This window comes from Lepisma saccharinum, chromosome 7, assembly GCF_977018435.1.
Source record: "Lepisma saccharinum chromosome 7, izLepSacc3.1, whole genome shotgun sequence".
NCBI lineage: Eukaryota > Metazoa > Arthropoda > Insecta > Zygentoma > Lepismatidae > Lepisma > Lepisma saccharinum.
The window spans coordinates 14436504-14455558 of record NC_139235.1 but is presented as its reverse complement, the minus strand read 5'-3'; the positions used below and the strand labels follow the sequence as shown (position 1 = coordinate 14455558).

At 39.6% G+C, this 19055-nt stretch overlaps 1 protein-coding gene across 2 annotated transcripts in view; it reads left to right on the top strand.

Moving 5' to 3' along the window:
- Positions 1 to 825: 825 nt before the first annotated feature.
- Nox (NADPH oxidase) overlaps positions 826 to 19055 on the top strand; it is a 390569-nt gene continuing 372339 nt past the window's right edge. For both annotated transcript variants that reach the window (XM_083125014.1, XM_083125013.1), the window contains exon 1: positions 826 to 1307. In XM_083125014.1, coding sequence (XP_082981140.1) covers positions 1008 to 1307 — 300 coding nt within the window. In that variant the 5' untranslated portion in view covers positions 826 to 1007. The remainder of the gene's footprint in view (positions 1308 to 19055) is intronic.

Genomic DNA, 19055 nt, shown 5'->3' with positions numbered 1-19055 from the left:
ATAAAACGTTATTAGGTACAAAACAATGGCGCTGCTTAAATACATACTTTACAACGTTTACTGTACAAGTATGGAAGAATATTTTAGTTGTTTCAAATGTAAACACCGTGCACTCAGCATAGATGGTGTAACTCAACGCGCCTTTCATGCTGTATACGTTATACATTGCTGGAGTAACACTCGGAAACCACAGACAAAAGCGCTCCTTTGCACACTCACAGATTATCTTCACATGGCGAAACTTTGCTCTGATTGGCTGTTCCACAGAATCCAGTCGAGGAAAGCAAGTAGCAATTAGAACATGTCCTATTCCTCCAAACCAGTCAAGCAGTCAGCCAGGCGGCCATGATTGCTACCTAGAAAGTTAGTTCAGCGCCAACTAGAGCATTCCTACTAGAAATCCAGTTCCGTGTGATAGGGGCTTAAGTACTGTCAATTCCTACATTTTTAGGACGGTGTGTTCTATTTTTCTGATAACCTGACTTTTATGAAACATGTTGTAGAGTGCGAAAAACACCCACAAGACAAGCTTAAATGCTGTCCTGGGCTCGCTTTAGAGAAATAAACAATGGATTTATTCAAGGTCGAGTTTTCTTCGCGGGTGCCTCTCCTTGCACGAGAGCAATTCTATCCGGTGCTCCACGCAGAGTGGGTGATTTCGTGGAACTCCAGCCGTGTCCTTCTGGAGAACCTCTGGAGGAAAAAAAAAAGGGTTTTCCTCACCTACTGGAGGCTCCGATTACAAGAGCACAGGCCGGTCCGGATTGGATATGACGTCACGTGACGCAATTCGTGTCCCGAGGGCCAAACCCGGCTCCGTTCGAGCAGGTGAAAACGCGAGTTGGTGTCAGTGAAGCGGTCGGACGGTGTTCCTCTGGAGAGCGGATATTTGACTCGCGGTTATCGAAAGTGTTTTTCGCGCCTTTTTTTTTTCTCAACCTCTTCGCGAGTGAGTTTTGGTTTCGTTACGCAGTGAGTGTTCTGTTTTGACGACCTGTAGGTCCGTCATGGCGGAAGTGCATCTGAGGGACCCAATTGTGATGGGGGAGGGGTCGGGGGTGGTCACCGGGGGCAATGGTGATCTGTACGAGGTCAATCTGGAAGACGGTGGCGCCCCCAAAGCGTGCGCTGTCGCAAAGGTGAAGCGAGGTGGCACTCAGGGTAGCAGCAAAATGTCTTCCATGGAAGAGGAGTGCATTAGGGAGAAAATCAGAACCAACCTGTTGAGGGAGTGCTCCAATATTTTGGCTGCCGATAACACTCTCCGATACACCAAGGAGACATTCAGGAGGATATTCCAGGAGAAGGTAAGTGATAAGAATTCTTGTGGAACTCGCAGGAATCATGTCTGTTGAATTGGGCCAAACGATTTGACCGATAACATGCTGTAACGTTCTCGGATCATGTCAAGAGCGAAGTCGATGCAGACAAGCGCAAGTGCGAAATTGTTGACCGGGAGTCTTGTACGGTGGGATGCAAGGACGTATTTAGGAGGGGGTTCCAGGCGGTCCGGATCCACCCAAAGACTTACTAAGTACTTAAATTAAATTATGAAATACAGTAAAGTTGTCGGAAACGTCTAGATATTGCAAAATAAGCGAAAATAAGGCGTTAGTTTTCGGAATGGTAACCGTCGATTTTCGCGAATTTTTTTGTTTCACAAGCAAATATACAATATTCCTGATCCTACCAGGACACTAAATCTTAACTATGTTTGCCTAACCTAACCGAAACTAACCTAACCACACGTCAATGGTTCGTGGGGCTAGCGTCAATGGTTCGCAATTATTTTGCAATTTCTAGACGATTCCGACAAATTTTAACTTCAGATTCGTCATTAGCAGGCCTCAATTAGTAAGTATGCCAAATATGAAGAAAATCGGAGAGGGGTCCGGTCATCTTCAGTCATACCGTAAAACCTCATTAATCCGGATTAATGGGGGAGATAAGTTAACCGGTTTAACAAAAGTTCGGATTAACTGAAATAACCTAAACGAACAGTAGAAAGTGCATTAAAACTCCGTTTATAGCAACAAAACACGTTTATTATGGTGAATTTAAAGGGCATAGGCCTAAATACACTATGCAGTACAATGTTTGCGGGAAACAGAATTTCATCAGTGGTTGACTGCCTTTTCTTTCGGAAGTTCTCCTGTTGACTTCTAGCCACATTCAAATCTTGCATATATATATATATATATATATATATATATATATATATATATATATATATATATATATATATATATATTGCCTGTCCGGATTAAGCAAAGTCCGGCTTATCGGGGCCCGGAATAACGAGGTTTTACTGTATAACTTAACCACGTTACTATAGTTAGTTTTGCAACGTAATTTGACACAATAGTCACATCTATGGACCGACCAATGCCAGAATTAACAAACCAAAGGCGACCACGAGCCTACAACTCAAGCGCATATTTATTTGCAGTACACATACCTAATTGTTAAATCAGATGAATAATTTTACCACCAACATTCCGCACGAATTCAAGACTTTAATGAGTATCTGTGAAATTTAACATGCTTCCATTGGTCGTTTTCCATTGTCGGCGGTGGCTAACGAGGCACTGGCGCTTGCTTGACTTTCGTATCCACGAAGGCGTCCTTCCCTGTCCTTATACAGTCCAACTTTATATGTAATGTGCCATAATGTTATTCCTTAGATGTATTTTTCCATTTTATGTTTAATGAACTTATCTTCATGTGTGCATAGGCTATATATTGCTACGATGGTCTTGTGCTTTAGGCTTTTGACCGCCACACGGGAGACCCAAGCTCGTTTCCCGGTCTGAGTAACGGCGGTCAGTGGAGCGAGGTGCTAATCACGCCCCTTGCACAAATGGCCGAGATTGTGTGGTTCCCTACTTCCACATCGCCTAAATGCCTTGAGGGTGTGTTGCAATGCACTGGGTTAGTAAGTAATTTAGTACAGTTCAATTATTAATCAACATAGCTTATCAAAGTTTGTACTGAAAGAGCATTCACTAACCACTCATGTACGAAAACATTTGCTCAGTGGGGAATTAGTTCCAGGTAAACAGAGAAGCATTATCCTATTAACTGATTCAAATTAAGAGGTCTGACGTCAGTGGCGGAGTGGTCAGCACGACGCCAGTGGTCCCGGGTTCGTATCCCAGTCCGGACACTGTGTTCGTTGTGTGTGTTCCTTCATCAACTTTAACATATCATCACTCATTCAAATCTTCGCGATTAGCCAAAAGTGGCAAAAAAGCGAAGTAAACCAGATCAATCAATCAAATTAAGGGGGTTGTGTTTCCCTATTAGCTGAAGAAAGAAAATACCTTCAACGCTAACTCACCCATATTAATTGTGGGAATTAATCTATCTCGGGAGTGGCGCAATTCGTCGTTCGGTCGTCGCATCAAAACCGTACGTCCCAACCCAACTTGACCATAATAGCTTTAACGTACGAAACATTTTTGCCTTTAATATAGAAAAACAAAACTTGTTCAACGCTTCTAGAATAATCGTGACGATGAGGAAGAATGATGAAGCTTACAAGAAACAAATACAGATAAACATCCACACATACTTGTAAGTCTCGCTAACTTATTTTGACTGCAAATCGTATTTGTACTTCTTGTTATTTAGCGGCACTTTGCTGTCACTTTTGGGTAGTCGCGACCATGAGGAAGAGTGATGATTGTGTGTAATTAATGAAGGGACACGAACACCCATGCCAAAGCCGGGTCTCAAACCCTGGAACTTGACTCCTAATCTACGCAAATTTACCTCCAGAGCAAGAGCACACATGTGTGTACCCTGAGTTGAGCTGAGTTGGTGTTTAAGTCCACTTTAGGCACAGTAAGGCTAATCGGGACTGGACCTACAGCTGAAAGTAGGATCCGAACCACTATGTGCCTCTATACCGGGTATCGAACCCTTGATTACAAGGCGACGAAGCTACCACTTCGTCATCGGCGATGCCCTATGTATGTACCCTTTACCACATCCTATTGACATGAAGGTAGTTAGGAGATTTTGTCAATAATAAGCTTATGAACGAAGGTTACCGTACCTTCAGGGATAATGCCATTGAACGAGTTTATTATTTTTTAAAAATCCAGTTCTGTTGTATTTTGTTATGTTTTTGTTATTTGCGTCGCTTTTCAGGCACTTTTGGCTAACCGCGACGATGAGTATGATTTGCGATCGGATGAAATTCACAAATATTCAGGCCGGGACTCGAATCTGAGACCTCCAGTGGTCATGGAGGTAACTCAAGTCCCGTTCTGCTGTGGTGCTCATCTGTGGTAGAAGCAATCCCACAAGCATCCAACCCGTTATAACTTCATTACCAGGCAATCAGGCACACAATCCATTATATAATATATACGTTCTGGCTTCGAATTCCGAGAATTGCATTGAAACTATTTTGGGTCCTCGACTTTTTGGCACTGTTAGTTTATTCAAGCGTTAAAAGTAGTAATGCAGACATACAAAAACATAATTAATTAACATTCCATTGGTCAAAGATCTACTGTTACATTGTATCAAAGCTTTTGAAAGTGCATCTTAAGTGATATTAAAGTTGGATCTCCGAATATAACGACAGTCTCTAAAAGAATGCAGAAGACCGGTGACATATCGCATGTAAAAATATAGCTGTAATCTCCCGCGTACAAGAATGATTAGCGTTCTCGGTTCTGTTGTGCCAACCTCCGTGATGGAATAGTTTGCACAGCATGCTACGATGCTAGGGGGTAGCGGGTTCGAATCCCGGCCTGCGCATGGGTATTCTCTGTTGAGTGTCCATTCATATTTTTTTAACATATTCATCCTCATAGTGCCGATTAGCCAAAAGTGGCGGAAAAGTGACGTTGAATAACAAAAAACACAAATCACTAAAAGCGAAATTTCAAAAGAAACGTACAAAATTTAATTGGATTAAATAACCAAATATTCACTAGCCAAATTTTCATTTTTATGCATCATTATCAAAATTATCCACTAATTACAATAATTATTGTAATACTTGTGCTGTAAGCAAAAGTGAATTGTTAATATAATTTGTCAATATTCGCCTTTTGTCTGTGAGCATCATCTTTTGTGCTGAAAATTATATTTCAACAGAAACACTGGTGAGTGGTGCAAATTTGATTGCTGAAATAATTTTCACTTTCACTTCTTCAGGAAACTTTTCTTCCTCTTTAGCCATTACTTCATCAATAGCTCGCAAAACACTCTGACTAGGATTTTAGTCAACACTGACTAACTTTTCCCTCACTATTTCTCCAACTTTCGCAGGTACAGTTAAAATTCTTCCATTCACATCTTTCAGTAGTGAAAGTTGCTGGTGTGTCAACTTACCGTTGGCTTCTAATTTAAGAATTGCCGGAAAAAGTCAAATGCCCCCCCCCCCCGGATAAAATACAACAGATTAAGTCCATTGTGAAATTTCCCCTTCATTGTAGAATTTTTCCTCCACCCACCCTCAATGGCGACGAAACACAATGGGAATTAATTACGGCATATTACCCCTCCGTACATTCCATAATACCTTACTTATGGTATATCGTCCCCTCTTGAAATTGTTATACAGGGCGTTTCTATGAGCAGGGTTAGATTTGCGTACAAATCTACAATAGGTTCGATAAGCAAAATAGGTTATTTAATTCAAGGGTAGGAAGAACTAAAAAAAAAAAATTCAGGTACCAACAACTTTTTCTCAAGAGAAAGTTTTGCCGGCCCCTGTGGTGGAGTGGTTAGCACATCGCGCTACGACGCCGGGGGTCCCGAGTTCGAATCGCGGGCTGGGCATGGATGCTTGTGAGTGTCCATTCATCAATTTTATTATATTCACTTATCCTCATCTTCGCAAATTAGCCAGAAGTGGCAGAAAAGCGAAGTAAATAAAGCAAATAAAAAAATAAATCATAAACAGGAGCCAGTTTTTTTTTGTTTTTTTTTGCAAGTGTCGTCTAAGAAACCAATTAATCTAAGATAAGTTACAAAATGTGATCTTAAAATATTTAATTTACTTATTAATACAAGATTGGATTAGAAAAAAATAATTATTGTACTGGTAACAGCATGAACATTGACGTCCGCAAGATTTTTTGCAGGGAGGGGCAAGTAATGTATTTTTTTTTTGCAGGGGGTGGCAAACAAGACACATTTTCCCAAATAATATTGTTGTTCCCTCAGAAAACATTACTTAAATTTGAATATCATATTCATGCAATAATTAACACATATTATTGTGGCTGAAATGGAATTATATGTCAAAAATATATAATTTTTGGTTGACTTTCATTTTCCAGGCGGGTCACGGCCCCCTTGTCCCCCCTTCCGGACGCCCTTGCGCATGAATAACTATGCAATACATTCTAATATGTGACCCTATTGGTGCCATTGCTGCAAATTTTAAAATTAGGGTAGCAACAGTCCAAACATTTATAATCCCATAATTATTATTCTGATTTAATGGTACACGTGATAAAGAAAACACACATAACATTAAGAAAACTCTGTATTCGTCATTTAAAAAAAAGTAATGGAAATTTTAGTAATCATGGCGACCGGCGCCCTCTATTTTTCTGCCCCTGATTTTAGTCGCCATAAAAACTTTATCAGTGGTTTTCAGTGAAACGCTGACGTAACTTTTTATATCATATTTACACGCGAGGAGGGAAAAGTATACTTTTCTTAACCTAAAATTCGAGGTCTTGTAATATCTAACACTGTTACCTTGTGATCGGTACTGCAGATTCCACTTGAAATTATATGATTAGGCTAATTGTGACGATGATGATGATGAATGATGATGATCAGATGAATTTTTCGAAGGAACACACATTGGCGGGGGGGGGGGCACATCAGACTCAAGTTCACCACACCAAGACGGATCAACATTTTGGAGCTTTAAGAAGAATTTGGATTGATTGATTTGCTTTATTTTACTTAGCTTTTTGTGCCACTTTTGGGTAATTTGCGATGGGGATGAGTGATGACTAGACCTCGAATTTTTAGGTTCTAAAATGGGTGCTTTTAGGTTCCTAAAATAGGCTCTAAAAATCTTAAAATAGGTTCTAAAAATACTAAAATAGGCTCTAAAAATACTAAAATAGGTTCTAAAAATCCTAAAATAGGTTCTAAAAATACTAAAATAGGCTCTAAAAATCCTAAAATAGGTTCTAAAATACTAAAATAGGCTCTAAAAACCTAAAATAGGTTCTAAAATCCTAAAATAGGTTCTAAAATACCAAAATAGGTTCTAAAAATCCTAAAATAGGTTCTAAAAATCCTAAAATAGGTTCTAAAAATACTAAAATAGGTTCTAAAAATACTAGAATAGGCTCTAAAAATACTAAAATAGGTTCTAAAAATACTAAAATAGGTTCTAGAAATCGTAAATTAGGCTCGAAAAAACCTGAAGTAGGTTCCAAAAAACTTAAAATGGTTCAAAATTCCTGAAAAATCGTTAAAAACAAAATTTCAAAACAAAAATTATTTTTTTTGCTATACGTACCTAATAATATTTCTAACAGAAATTTTATTAGGTACGTATAGCAAAAAAAAAATTCTAGCCTAATTTTAATTTGTATACAATACATCGTTTTCAAAACTATCCATAAATAATGATAATGTGATGCTAGCAGAAATTACTTGTTAATATGAAGAATGAATTACGTATGTGTAATTTGCTGCACAATACCAGGATGGCTACTCAAGGGGTCCTTGAATTCCGGGATTGGAGGGAGGGAATTTGACAGGGTGTATGTGTCAAACACGTTATTCATTGAATTTTTTCATCGCCAAACCGAGCAAATGTCTCTGTGTGATATAAAAATCATGCAAAGCCTAAAAATATATGTAAACACCTAAAAAAGGTTTGATTTAAGAACAAAAAGCTAAAATAGGTTCTAACAAGCAAAATAGGTTATTTAAGGCAGTATAAAACTTCACCTGTTGTTGCGTTTCTTAATGAAACTTGTTACTATTTCTGATTTACCTGCAAAGGAAAAAAATAGGTTAAAAACCTTCATGATGAAGTTGGTGAAGGGACACTCATCCATGCCCAGGCCGGGATTCGAAACCGAGACCCCTGGCGTCGTAGCGCGATGTAGTAACCACTTCGCCACGGGGGCCGGCAAGAAGAATTTTGAGTTTATTTAACCTGAAATTGAAAATTCTTCCTTGTAAGATTGCAATATTCAAACTGTATTATTAATAAGTGCTTCTGATTTCAATTCGTTCCTTGTCGCCCAGTCGAGTACGATGGGGCATATCAAAATATGTTTCCTAAAACATTTTCTTGAAATTTAATTCCAATTTAGGCATGCAGATCTAAGTACGATATAAGTCGAACCTTCTAAACATCAAGCTCTTTGACAGTGTTTTCTTGGCTCTAATTTGGGCACATTTAAGCTATTCGTTGCAACTGGTAACACTGACGGCTTCGTTGAGTTGGCAACACTGACTGCGAGTATGCAGGGCGAAAGAAAAAGCCGAAGAGAACTTCATATCTTTGATTTACCGAGAAGATGTAATAGAATTACTATTCGGCGGATGTAAATGGGTTTCTTTAACTGGCTGCGTGCCCGTAATTTCAGCTGGGCTGTAGAAATATTGGCAATAGAATTCAGCTTTGAGAAACAGACACGGCATTTGGAATGTCGCTGCAATCGTCCGTGGCGAATTGGTAATACAAGTGACTGAAAGGCTTCTTGGTGGGCGTTCTCTGGCGGAAACGAAGACTGAGAAATTCTTTCTTCCCTTGGCTTTTGTGGCAGTGCTAATAGATTTTCTCTAGCTTATTTTCAATCAACTTTTTTGTTTGTCATATTGATTTTCTCTCTTGAGCCTTGTCGCTTTCTATTTGTCCTTAAATTTACTTGGTTTTTCATCGACTGTTATCTTAATAGTCTACTTTCCGTAAATGTACATTCATCTCCCTTAGTAGTGTCGCAATTCGCTATTTTATACAACAGTTTTGTGCAAGGTGCAGTTCGAATGACATTATTCAATTGACATTAAGCAGAATTTTCTAGTACTCGTTAACTATTCTTTGAAAATGAAAACTTTTGTAATTAATTTTACAAAACGCTAAAATGAGTGTATTAAAATTGCGCTGTATATATTACATAGTGTTACTAAATTCGGTAACTGTACTGCTGATTTTCCTTCTTTTGTAACCTCTTTTTCATTTCTGATTTTTCTTCTTTCTTCATAATGTTCATGTAATTATGATTTCCTTGAATTTTATTACTTATTAATTGTGTTTTATGCTCGTTATTAATCGTCTCGTCGAAAGTTATTGCTTCGAGTCCCGGAGTAGGCATGTATGGTGAATCTAATTTTCTAAGAAAGCCTCCCCGATGGCTTAGTGGTCAATTGTGGTTGTATGTTATTTGTTAATAAATAATTGTGCTGTTCAACCACATAGAGATAAACATTGTTAACGTGGAATTAATTCACGTGTTTTGGAACAATGCATCTGCTTGGCATTATTCATCTTTGTAATTTTTATGTTACTCACACACGGCCATACATTTCAAACGTTTTGGAAAATAAACTATGTATGTATTAAGTGGGATAGATTTTACAAAAAAAAAAAAAGTTTGACCTCCCGCAGGAATCGAACTCAAGTTGACCGCGCCATAGTCTGACACGATAACCAACACACCAACTTAAGAACATGAAGGGCTCTCGCAAGTAACCGACTGAAAGCAAAGTTTTTTTTTGAAGGAGTCTAATGTATTGTCATGTTCTCCCTCTTTTCCCATGTCTGTCTGTCACTTTGGTATCTTCTTAGGCTAATCGCGACGGTGTTGATGAATGCTGTTTAGACGTATGTGCTGAAAGGATACACAAAAATAAACGCCCACGCACAAAAACCAGAACTCGAGTCTGGGACCTTCAATGTGAGGCATGTTTCAAAGAGATTATGTTGCCGTTTGCATGTGTATTTTAGTTTGATTCATGGTGTTTCGTTGGTTGGTTTGAACAGACAAAGCAAATAAACCAGACAGGTGTAAGTGAGCAGAGAATCGTAGCTACGGGACTTTCTCGATATGTTATCCTTCGCTTCGTTACTAGAGAACCTCTATATCCTTTTGTGATAGAGGACCTATGAGAAGAATGAAGGGACAGATTAAAGGATCAAATTTGATGTGTTACCTTTCGTAAAAATGCCAGGAAATCGATATTACACACTTCTTCACTGATATGAAAGAAGAAAGAAATTTGACCGTATTCGGGATCGATTCTAGGTCTCGCGGATAAAAGTTCTGTACGCTGTCCAACACTCTAGCAATAACTACATTCTCTTTGTCCCAATCAGTCTGTATCCTTTCTGAACACCTGAAGAACAAAATGCGCCTTCATTTCTCTCATAATTGTTTCATTGTCTAGTAACAGAGACATCCTACGTCAAAAACAGATGCATTCTTACTGTGAAAAATCCCATGTTTCACATATCGTGCTTTTCATTTACTGTTCTTGGGACATTCATTTGAAAGTTAAAATTTAGCTTTGTGTGTTTGTTTTCACGTGTGTGAGAATTGTGGTGTGCACGTGTGTCGGATGTTATTCTGGGCATTAATATAGTTATAACTTTGCAGTAATGCAAGCAGTAAAAATGTAAAGCAAGTCCGTCAAGTTCGTTCCGAAACAACATTAAATAATGGAACATAACGTGGACCGAGTGTCATTCTATGTCGAGAACACGAGACATTACGTTCGACAATCTTAATCTCGTATTTCTATTTCGCATCCATCACTGCTCAATTTACTGAGATGTATATCCGTGACTGGTATACAAGCCGCAGAATTGCAATGTTTGTTGGGTTGTCTACTCACAAGGCGCTTGGTGGTCAGACATCGAGGGCTTGCTTCAATGGTTCTTCAATAGGGTCGTTACAACCCAGAAGTGTCCGTGACTGTACATAAGAATACACAGTACAAACACAATATCAGGTTAGGTTAGCAAACGCAATAGTTGCGCGACATCCTTCGTTGCATTTCCAGAGAAAGGACACGTGGCACTACACGATTGGGATTTTTCTCTTTCACATTTCCCTCTGAGCGAAGCGGCAACGGGCGAAACGGTACTTCCGTTCTGGCGCGTGTTATCACTTGGGCCAATAAAACAAGTTCTTCGGTACTGGGTGAAAAGGGAATGGGCGAAACGGGCATGAATCGTTTTTAACATAGGGGCAAATTGGCACATGGGGAATAGCATTAGCCCGTCTTCCCGATGGCGTAGTGGTAACGCTGTCGCCTTGTATTCAAGGGGTCCAGGGTTCGATCCCCGGTAGAGAGACATACACGGAAGAAACTGATTTCTTTGAATCAACAAAACCTGTTTGGTTATGCTTTAGTGGTATTCAGAAACAAACAAACATGAAGTAACCATTCCACCATGGAGGTTGGCTGTGTAGTGTTTCGGATCCAATTTCGACAGTAGGGCCAGTCCCGATTAACCTAAGTATAAAGTAGATTTTCTTGAATAGGAAGCGTGACGTTTGACCTTTTTCCGACAATGTTTTGATACATTGATTGATTTGGTTTATTTTACTTCGCTTTCTGACACTTTTGATTAATCGCGACGATGAGCATGGGTGATTATTAGACTTCGGATAGTTATGCACTAAGAAACCTTTTAATATGCATGCAAATATGGTCTTAAAATGCTCGAAATATGCTCTTTAAATGATCAAAATATGCATTTAAAATTTTAAAAATTTACATCAAACTCAGAAAATGTAGCCAAAGTTTGTAACTATTTATTAATTCCACTGTTTACATAAGTAAAAAAAATGGTTTGGCTTACCTTACTGACAATTGACCATATTTTACATATGGTTTCTGTTATCATTATCATAAGTCCACTAACTGTTTCTGACTTCACTGAACGTCACGATTAACAGAAGGTGGAACCACCAGCTGTCTCTCATTCTACTTAGCATGAAAGGTTACTTACTATTACACTTAAAAACTACGTATTGTTTCAGATGCTGAAAAGTAAATTTATGCCTGTTATCCACGAGAATACTTTTATACTCTGAAACTATAGGCGCATGTTGTAATTTCAACAAATCGGAAACTTGCAGTTCACTTGGAATACCGTCCACATTTTGTTTCCCTTCATGAATAGAGCAAATGTCCTTTAGGAGCTTGTAACCAGAATTCGTCGCGAACACATACTGAATCATGTTTCTGAATTGCTCCAAAGGAAAAGAAACTACAAATTTTCAGACAGAAAGAACAGGATATGCATTTGTAAGAAAAAATCGGTAAAATATGCAATATATCCTGAAGACACTGAAAATATGCATTTGCATATGCTATAGCCTATGCAAAATGCATAACTATCCGAAGCCTAGTGATGATATGATGAAGCTGATGAAGGAACACTCACAAAGAACATCCATGCGTTCGAACCCGGGATCCACTCGTGGACGTCCGCAGGATGCTTTCCAAGGGGAGGGGGGCCAACTACGTATTCCCCCCCCCCCAAGGCGAGGCAAACGAGACACATTTTCCTTCATAATAGTATTTTCAGTTTCAAGTTTTCATGTTCCTGCAACGCAGTTTCAATAATTAACCTATGTTACTTTGACTGAAATGAAATTATGTGTAGGAATTGTAGCTTTCCTGTCGACGTGATTCGAACAAGGTTTCTCGGAATACCAGCCAGGTAACATCGACTTAACATGGTTGGTAACCCGAGAACACTTGTTCCAAATTATATGTGTGGATTATGTACATTTTTTTTTCCGAGGGGGGTTGCCCCCGTTGCCCCTCCTCCCCTTGCGGACGTCCATGGCCACAACGACAATGTTTTGTTGTGGTTTGTTGTTATCGCTCGTTCAGCGCCCTCCACAATCAGGGTCTCTTGACGCTATGCGCCACGTCTCTCAACGAACCTCAACATGCGACCAAATCGGCCCCCGGCGAGGTACTCTGACGCAAGCCCCAATTTTCCGATCCGCTTACTAAATATGTGGACAACTTGTCATGCACATGTGTGTCCTTTCGCGTGCGAGAGTGGGCGGTCGGACGTGTGTGTGTCCTCCCAAGATGCATCGCGGGTTTTCTTCCACGGACAGGACTCTCCATCATGTAACGCGAGATCCCACGTAGCGCTCTCCATCCACACATCCTGCGTTAAATATTTGCGCGTCTGGAGCGAGGGGGGAGCGCCCGCCTTGACCTAAAGAAATGCTTCGTCCCCTCTATTAAGCGGCGTTTCTCGGAACGGAGGATTTCGACAGATTGTGTAAAGTGAAATTCAAGTCGTCTAGGTTGCAAATTGAGGACCACCTAAGGCGTTACTCCTTAGCCAACATCCTTTATGGACGTTTGACATCCCTCTGGATTGTGGAAGAAATGGATGCTTATAATAAATGTCTTTCTTGTACATCTATTCCTCATACCTATTCGATTTTCTTTCTGTCTCTAAAAACGGCTATTCTTGCTTATTCTATTTCGTGTTATTAATTTCTCTTAGTATTTTACCCCTTTCTTTTCTGCCTTGAGCCGGCCCCCGTGGCGGAGTGGTTACCACATCGCGCTATGACGCCAGGGGTCCCGGGTTCGAATCCTGGCCTGGCCAGGGATGTTTCATCATATCATCCCCATTTTCGCAAATTAGCCAAAAGTGGCACAAGAAGCGAAGTAAAATAAAGGAATTCAATTTTCTGCCTTTATTTCTACATGATTTTCTTACCACGCTTTCTTTCTTACTAGAGCTTTTAAAATTTCTATCTCATTTTCGTTTTCTCTCCCTCTTTCCCTTTGTATAGTTTATTTTATTTCTCTCTCTACCACTTTCTGTGTGCAGTGTTTTTTTTCTGTCGCTATTTTCTCGTTTCTTTTCTTTCTTTCTTCTTTTCCCATTGTAGTTTTCTCTTTATCTCTCTTTTCCTCGACTCTTATTTTATTTCTTTTTCTCTCCCTGTACAATTTCTTTTTATTTCTCTCACAACTTTCTCTGTGCAGTTTCTTTCCCTCTCCCTCTCTTTTTTCTCGTTTCTTCTCTTTCTTCCGTCCTCTCCCATTGTAGTTTTCTCTTTATCTCTCTTTTCCTCGACTCTCATATTTTATTTCTTTCTCTCTCCCTGTACAGTTTATTTTATCTCCCTTCTACCACTTTCTCTGTGCAGTTTCTTTCCCTCTCCCTCTCTTTTTCTCGTTTCTTCTCTTTCTTCCGTCCTCTCCCATTGTAGTTTTCTCTTTATTTCTCTTTTCCTCGACTATCTTATTTTATTTCTTTCTCCCTCCCTGTACAGTTTCTTTTATATCTCTCTCTACCACTTTCTGTGCGTAGTTTTTTTTCTCTCTCTCTTTTTCCTAGTTTATTTTCTTTCTTCCTACCTCTCATATTGATTGTAGTGTTCTCTTTCTCTCTCATCTCCTCGAGTTTTTATTTCTCTCTCTTTGTAGAGTTTATTTTGTTTCTATCTCTTTGCCGGGCCGCGTGGCGGATTGGTTAGCAGATCTCGCTACGACGCCAGGAGTTCTGGGTTCGAATCCTGGCCTGGGCATGGATGTTTATGAGTGTCCATTCATCAACTTGATCATATCATCAGATGGCCCGGGACTTTATGTTATAACATATTTTTGATTTGGCTTCGGATGGGGTGAGATCTTTACATATCTGATGAAAATCAGCCGAAATAGACAAAGCATATTTTGACATATTTCACAAATTTCGCTTTCTTACAACATATTTCTTCAATTTTGTTGTAATAAGACATATTTCTATATAATTTCGTAGTTCTCTCGCACATATTCATATTTTTTCTTCATAGCTTTAGCACAACGGATAGTTCATATTGTCGATGGCAGGATATGGAAATTACGGAGGAAGAGAGGTGCAGTCCTTTCTTAGTACAGAACAAAAATACCCCCATTTTTTTGGTGTCGGGAAAAATGCGCCCGGGAAAAGTGCGCTCTCGCAATAAAAGTGGGAAAAATGCGCCCTCCCCAGAGTAACCACAATGAAAAGTGGGAAAAATGCGCCCAGCACACACGACCTTCACCAATATGATAATATGTTAATTAAAACAACCTTTACGCGGCTTCCCCTCACACTTAACACTGGATTGGGACTGTCAGGAAAGATATTTTTTTAAAAAGTACAGTAAAAATATTATCTTTTCTGGCGTGTTTAGAAGCTGGAGATGATGATGTCCTTTGTCATATTGTTTTTTTTTATTTTACTTTTGTAACTTTTATTTTATTTGATTGAAGTTTTTATTTACATTTGTATTTCCATTTCTTGTGACCTCCGTTGACGATCTTTTGCTCTATTTTTTGGATGTACGCCAGACTTCTGAGGCACTTCGTAAGGTCCTTGGGTGTGCTTGTTTTGTAAGTGTGTAAAATTTTGCTAATCTGTTCATCCTCTTCGTTCCTTCCAAACCGATTCTAGCCCTGTCATATTTATATCCGCTGTATTCCGCTTCCTTCTTCAGCGTCTTCAGAAGGGTGTAGAAGTTGGGATGAAGTCGAACTTTCTCAAGCAGCTTTTTGTTCCACCCTTCGACAGCATTGTTCGTGCGGTGCTTTGCATCTCCAGTGCCACACATCAACTGGTAGATTTGGATTTTGCAGCCATTATTGTACAAAGTAGTCAAGAAACGCTGTCAGTTTCTCTCCTGCTGGCGCCGTACTATGGATATGGAGCCACCTATCTTCAACGTCCTCGCGGGGGATTATTGCGATAGAAGCAAGCAAATGAACAGAGTTAGATAACCGGGAATTCCAACCCTTCAATGGATTAGTTGGTGAAGGTCATGTGTGCTGGGCGCATTTTTCCCACTTTCTAATGTGGTTACTCTTAGGAGGGCGCATTTTTCCCACTTTTATTGCGAGAGCGCATTTTTCCCGGGCGCATTTTTCCCTGATTCATTTTTTTATCCCGCCGACAATTGAAAGCCATGCAAACATTATTGAGGAAAAATGTTCTCTTTCATTGTTGCACGGAAACTAAAGAAGTTTCGTTTTCATTTCTTCACCTTTTTCGCTTTTCACAAAAATGAGTCAAAAGTAAAAATAACATTCGGTACATTACAGCCCCTACTCTACTCTATCGGGTATGGGAGAAATTTGAGAGTACTGTTGTGCATATTTTTGGCTATACTGGGAATATTTCTGCATTTTCCCGACATATTTGTAATTTTTCATGACATATTTTCCAATTTATATGACATAATTACATACATATTTTACAGTTTTATAGGACATAAAGTCCTGGGCCCTGTTCATCACCATCTTCGCAAATTAGCCAAAAGTGGTACAAAATGGAAGTAAAATAAAGCAAATAAATAAAAATCAATAAATTTCTTTCTCATTGTTTCCCGAGTATCTTATCTGAGGGAGGATTACAGAGAAGGGATGCAGAAAAAGGGGCGAGAGAAGGAATAGCACAGAGAAGGAGAAATAACACGATAGTGGAAGTGTTATACAAGGATAGAAGGCAAAAACAGAAAGCACTTTTATGCACTACCGCAGCCATTAGCACACGTAACAGTGTTTTCTTTTTGAGAATTTTTATCCCTCCTCCTCTTTATTGCTTTCCACACAGTTAATTTATACTTGCAGATACTACGGCGTAAAAGAAACACGAGAATAAAGACGCACTAGCCCTATGCAAGACTAGTACGTAAAAACATGGCAGGTGTTTTTATTACTTAATTTACATATTCATGTCAGCACGTATTAGTACTAAGAAAAATACTAACCTGCTTATTTTAAAAAGGAAAACATTTCATTGCATACCTGGGCTGTATTGTCGCATAAATCTTGCTTAAACAAAGGACAGCGTGATGTTATTGCTGTTTATTTTAAAGTCTTTAGAAAATATTATATTTGAATATATTATGTACTAACCTTATGCAATAGGCTGGGAAAATGCTTTTTTGTGATTATTTCAGCTGTATTAAATTTTGAATATTCTAAAAATATATTTAAACCATATAAATGGTTCTAGTAAGAATTCTGCTCCAACAAAATTTTCCAGCATGTGTTCATACCGGACTCGAACTGGAGGATTTTATGCTATCGCAATGCAATCAAGGGGTCACTGGTTTAATTTCTGGTTGAAGCAGCCTCCCCGATGGCGCAGTGGTAGCGTCGTCGCCTTGTAATCAAGGGGTCTCAGGTTCGATACCCGGTGGAGGCACAAGTGGTTCGGATCCCACTTTAAACTGTAGGTCCAGTCCCGATTAGCCTTACTGTGCATAAAGTGGACTTAAAACACCAACTCAACTCAACTCAACTCTGGTTGAAGCACAGTAGTTGAAGCTGTATATTGTACGTTGTACGTTCAGTCCCGATTAACCTATCTGTGCATGAAAAGGCCTTTAAACGAACAATATCAGTAGCGGTGATTGGGGAGAGCGTAGAGAGGGGCAGTTGCCCCCCACTTCTTACCACTTTTGCCCCCGCATTATTCTAAACCATATCCTTTCCCCCCCTCTCCACTTTTGGAACCCAATCGCGGTCACCCCTATTATTATTAAAAATAGGGTTACATTTAAGCTTACAGTCTATTTTACACTGATTTTATCTAACTATAAAAAACAGCTTTTGGTCCTACATGAATTAATGTTAAGTATACAGTTACGCAAATTGTATATAGTAGATATACAGAATATGGAAATTACAAATGTGTGTAATTTAAAAAAAAAAACATAAGTAGTAGTAAAAATAATAATAATAACAAATAATAACAAGAATAATAGCACAACCACTACTACTAGTAGTCCCTCCCCGGTGGCGCAGTGGTTGCATCGTCGCCTTGTAATCAGGGGGTCCCGGGTTCGATACCCAGTGAAGGCACATAGTGGTTCGGATGCCAATTTAAACTGTATGTCCAGTCCCAATTAACCTTACTGTGCATAAAGTGGACTTAAAACAACAAATCAATCCAATCCAATCTATTTTATACTGTATCTAACTATAAAAAACAGCTTTTGGTCCTACATGAATTGATGTTAAGTATACAGTTATACAAATTGTATATAGTAGATATACAAAATATAAAAAAAAGGCAAAGTGCTTCCCTGTGCTTAGCACCACGCCATGAAGGCGTATAGGGGATGGGGGGGGTAACGCCCCACACTTTCTTGATCCGGTCATGAGTGGGGGTGATGTGATCAGCATCACGCCCCTTACCGCATTTACCCCCAGGGTTCCCCCCAGGCACCCATGTTGTTCGACGCTGGGTGGGCGCCGGGCAGCTTCCATCGTTAGAAAAGTTCCCGGATTTGAACCGGCCGGGGATCGAACCCGGGACCTTTTGCATGGTAGTCAGACGCGTTACCGACTGAGCCACCGCGGCCACTCCTTACTGTGCATAAAGTAGACTTAAAACACTAGTAATAATAATAATAATAAAGTTTCTATGACACTGACCCCCCCCCAAGAGAAAAAATTCCGCGGCCGCTCTTGAGCATGGTGATATTATTGTGCTTGTTGCATCATGCATCCTTAGGAACCCATGAGGTAAAATGCGACGAAATGTATATAAAGTAGAGAGAAAAAACATAGCCTCAGATACAAAGATTGCGAATGTATTACGTCACATTAAAATTTGCACAAAAATGTGCTTAGAGCACTGGAACCATATCAAGTTTCAATACTATGAATTCGCGAAAGTCCAAACGCAAATCGCACACGTTTTCGTATCAACAGCCACCAACTCACCCCATGTTTGCAATAAATCACCAGGTTCTTTTTGTCTAAGGCTCCCATCGACGTGTGTGTGTCCGTTAGCTATGCGTTCGTTCATCAAACTTCTGCCCGCCCATCCATACACCTGCCCCTATCTCCACGTGAAGGAGAGTGGGTCATGACAATGGCTGCTTTCAAATCGTGCGCCTCATAGTGGCTTTAGCATGATTCATACTGTCTCTGTTCCCTCCCAACTTTAGCGATATGCTTTATATTGTTGTCCGGTCCAGTGTTGCCAGGCCAGAAACAATATTTTTCACTACTGGGCGAATTTAAATTAAAGGCACTATAACTTGGAGGCACCAAACATAGGGTGACCATAATAA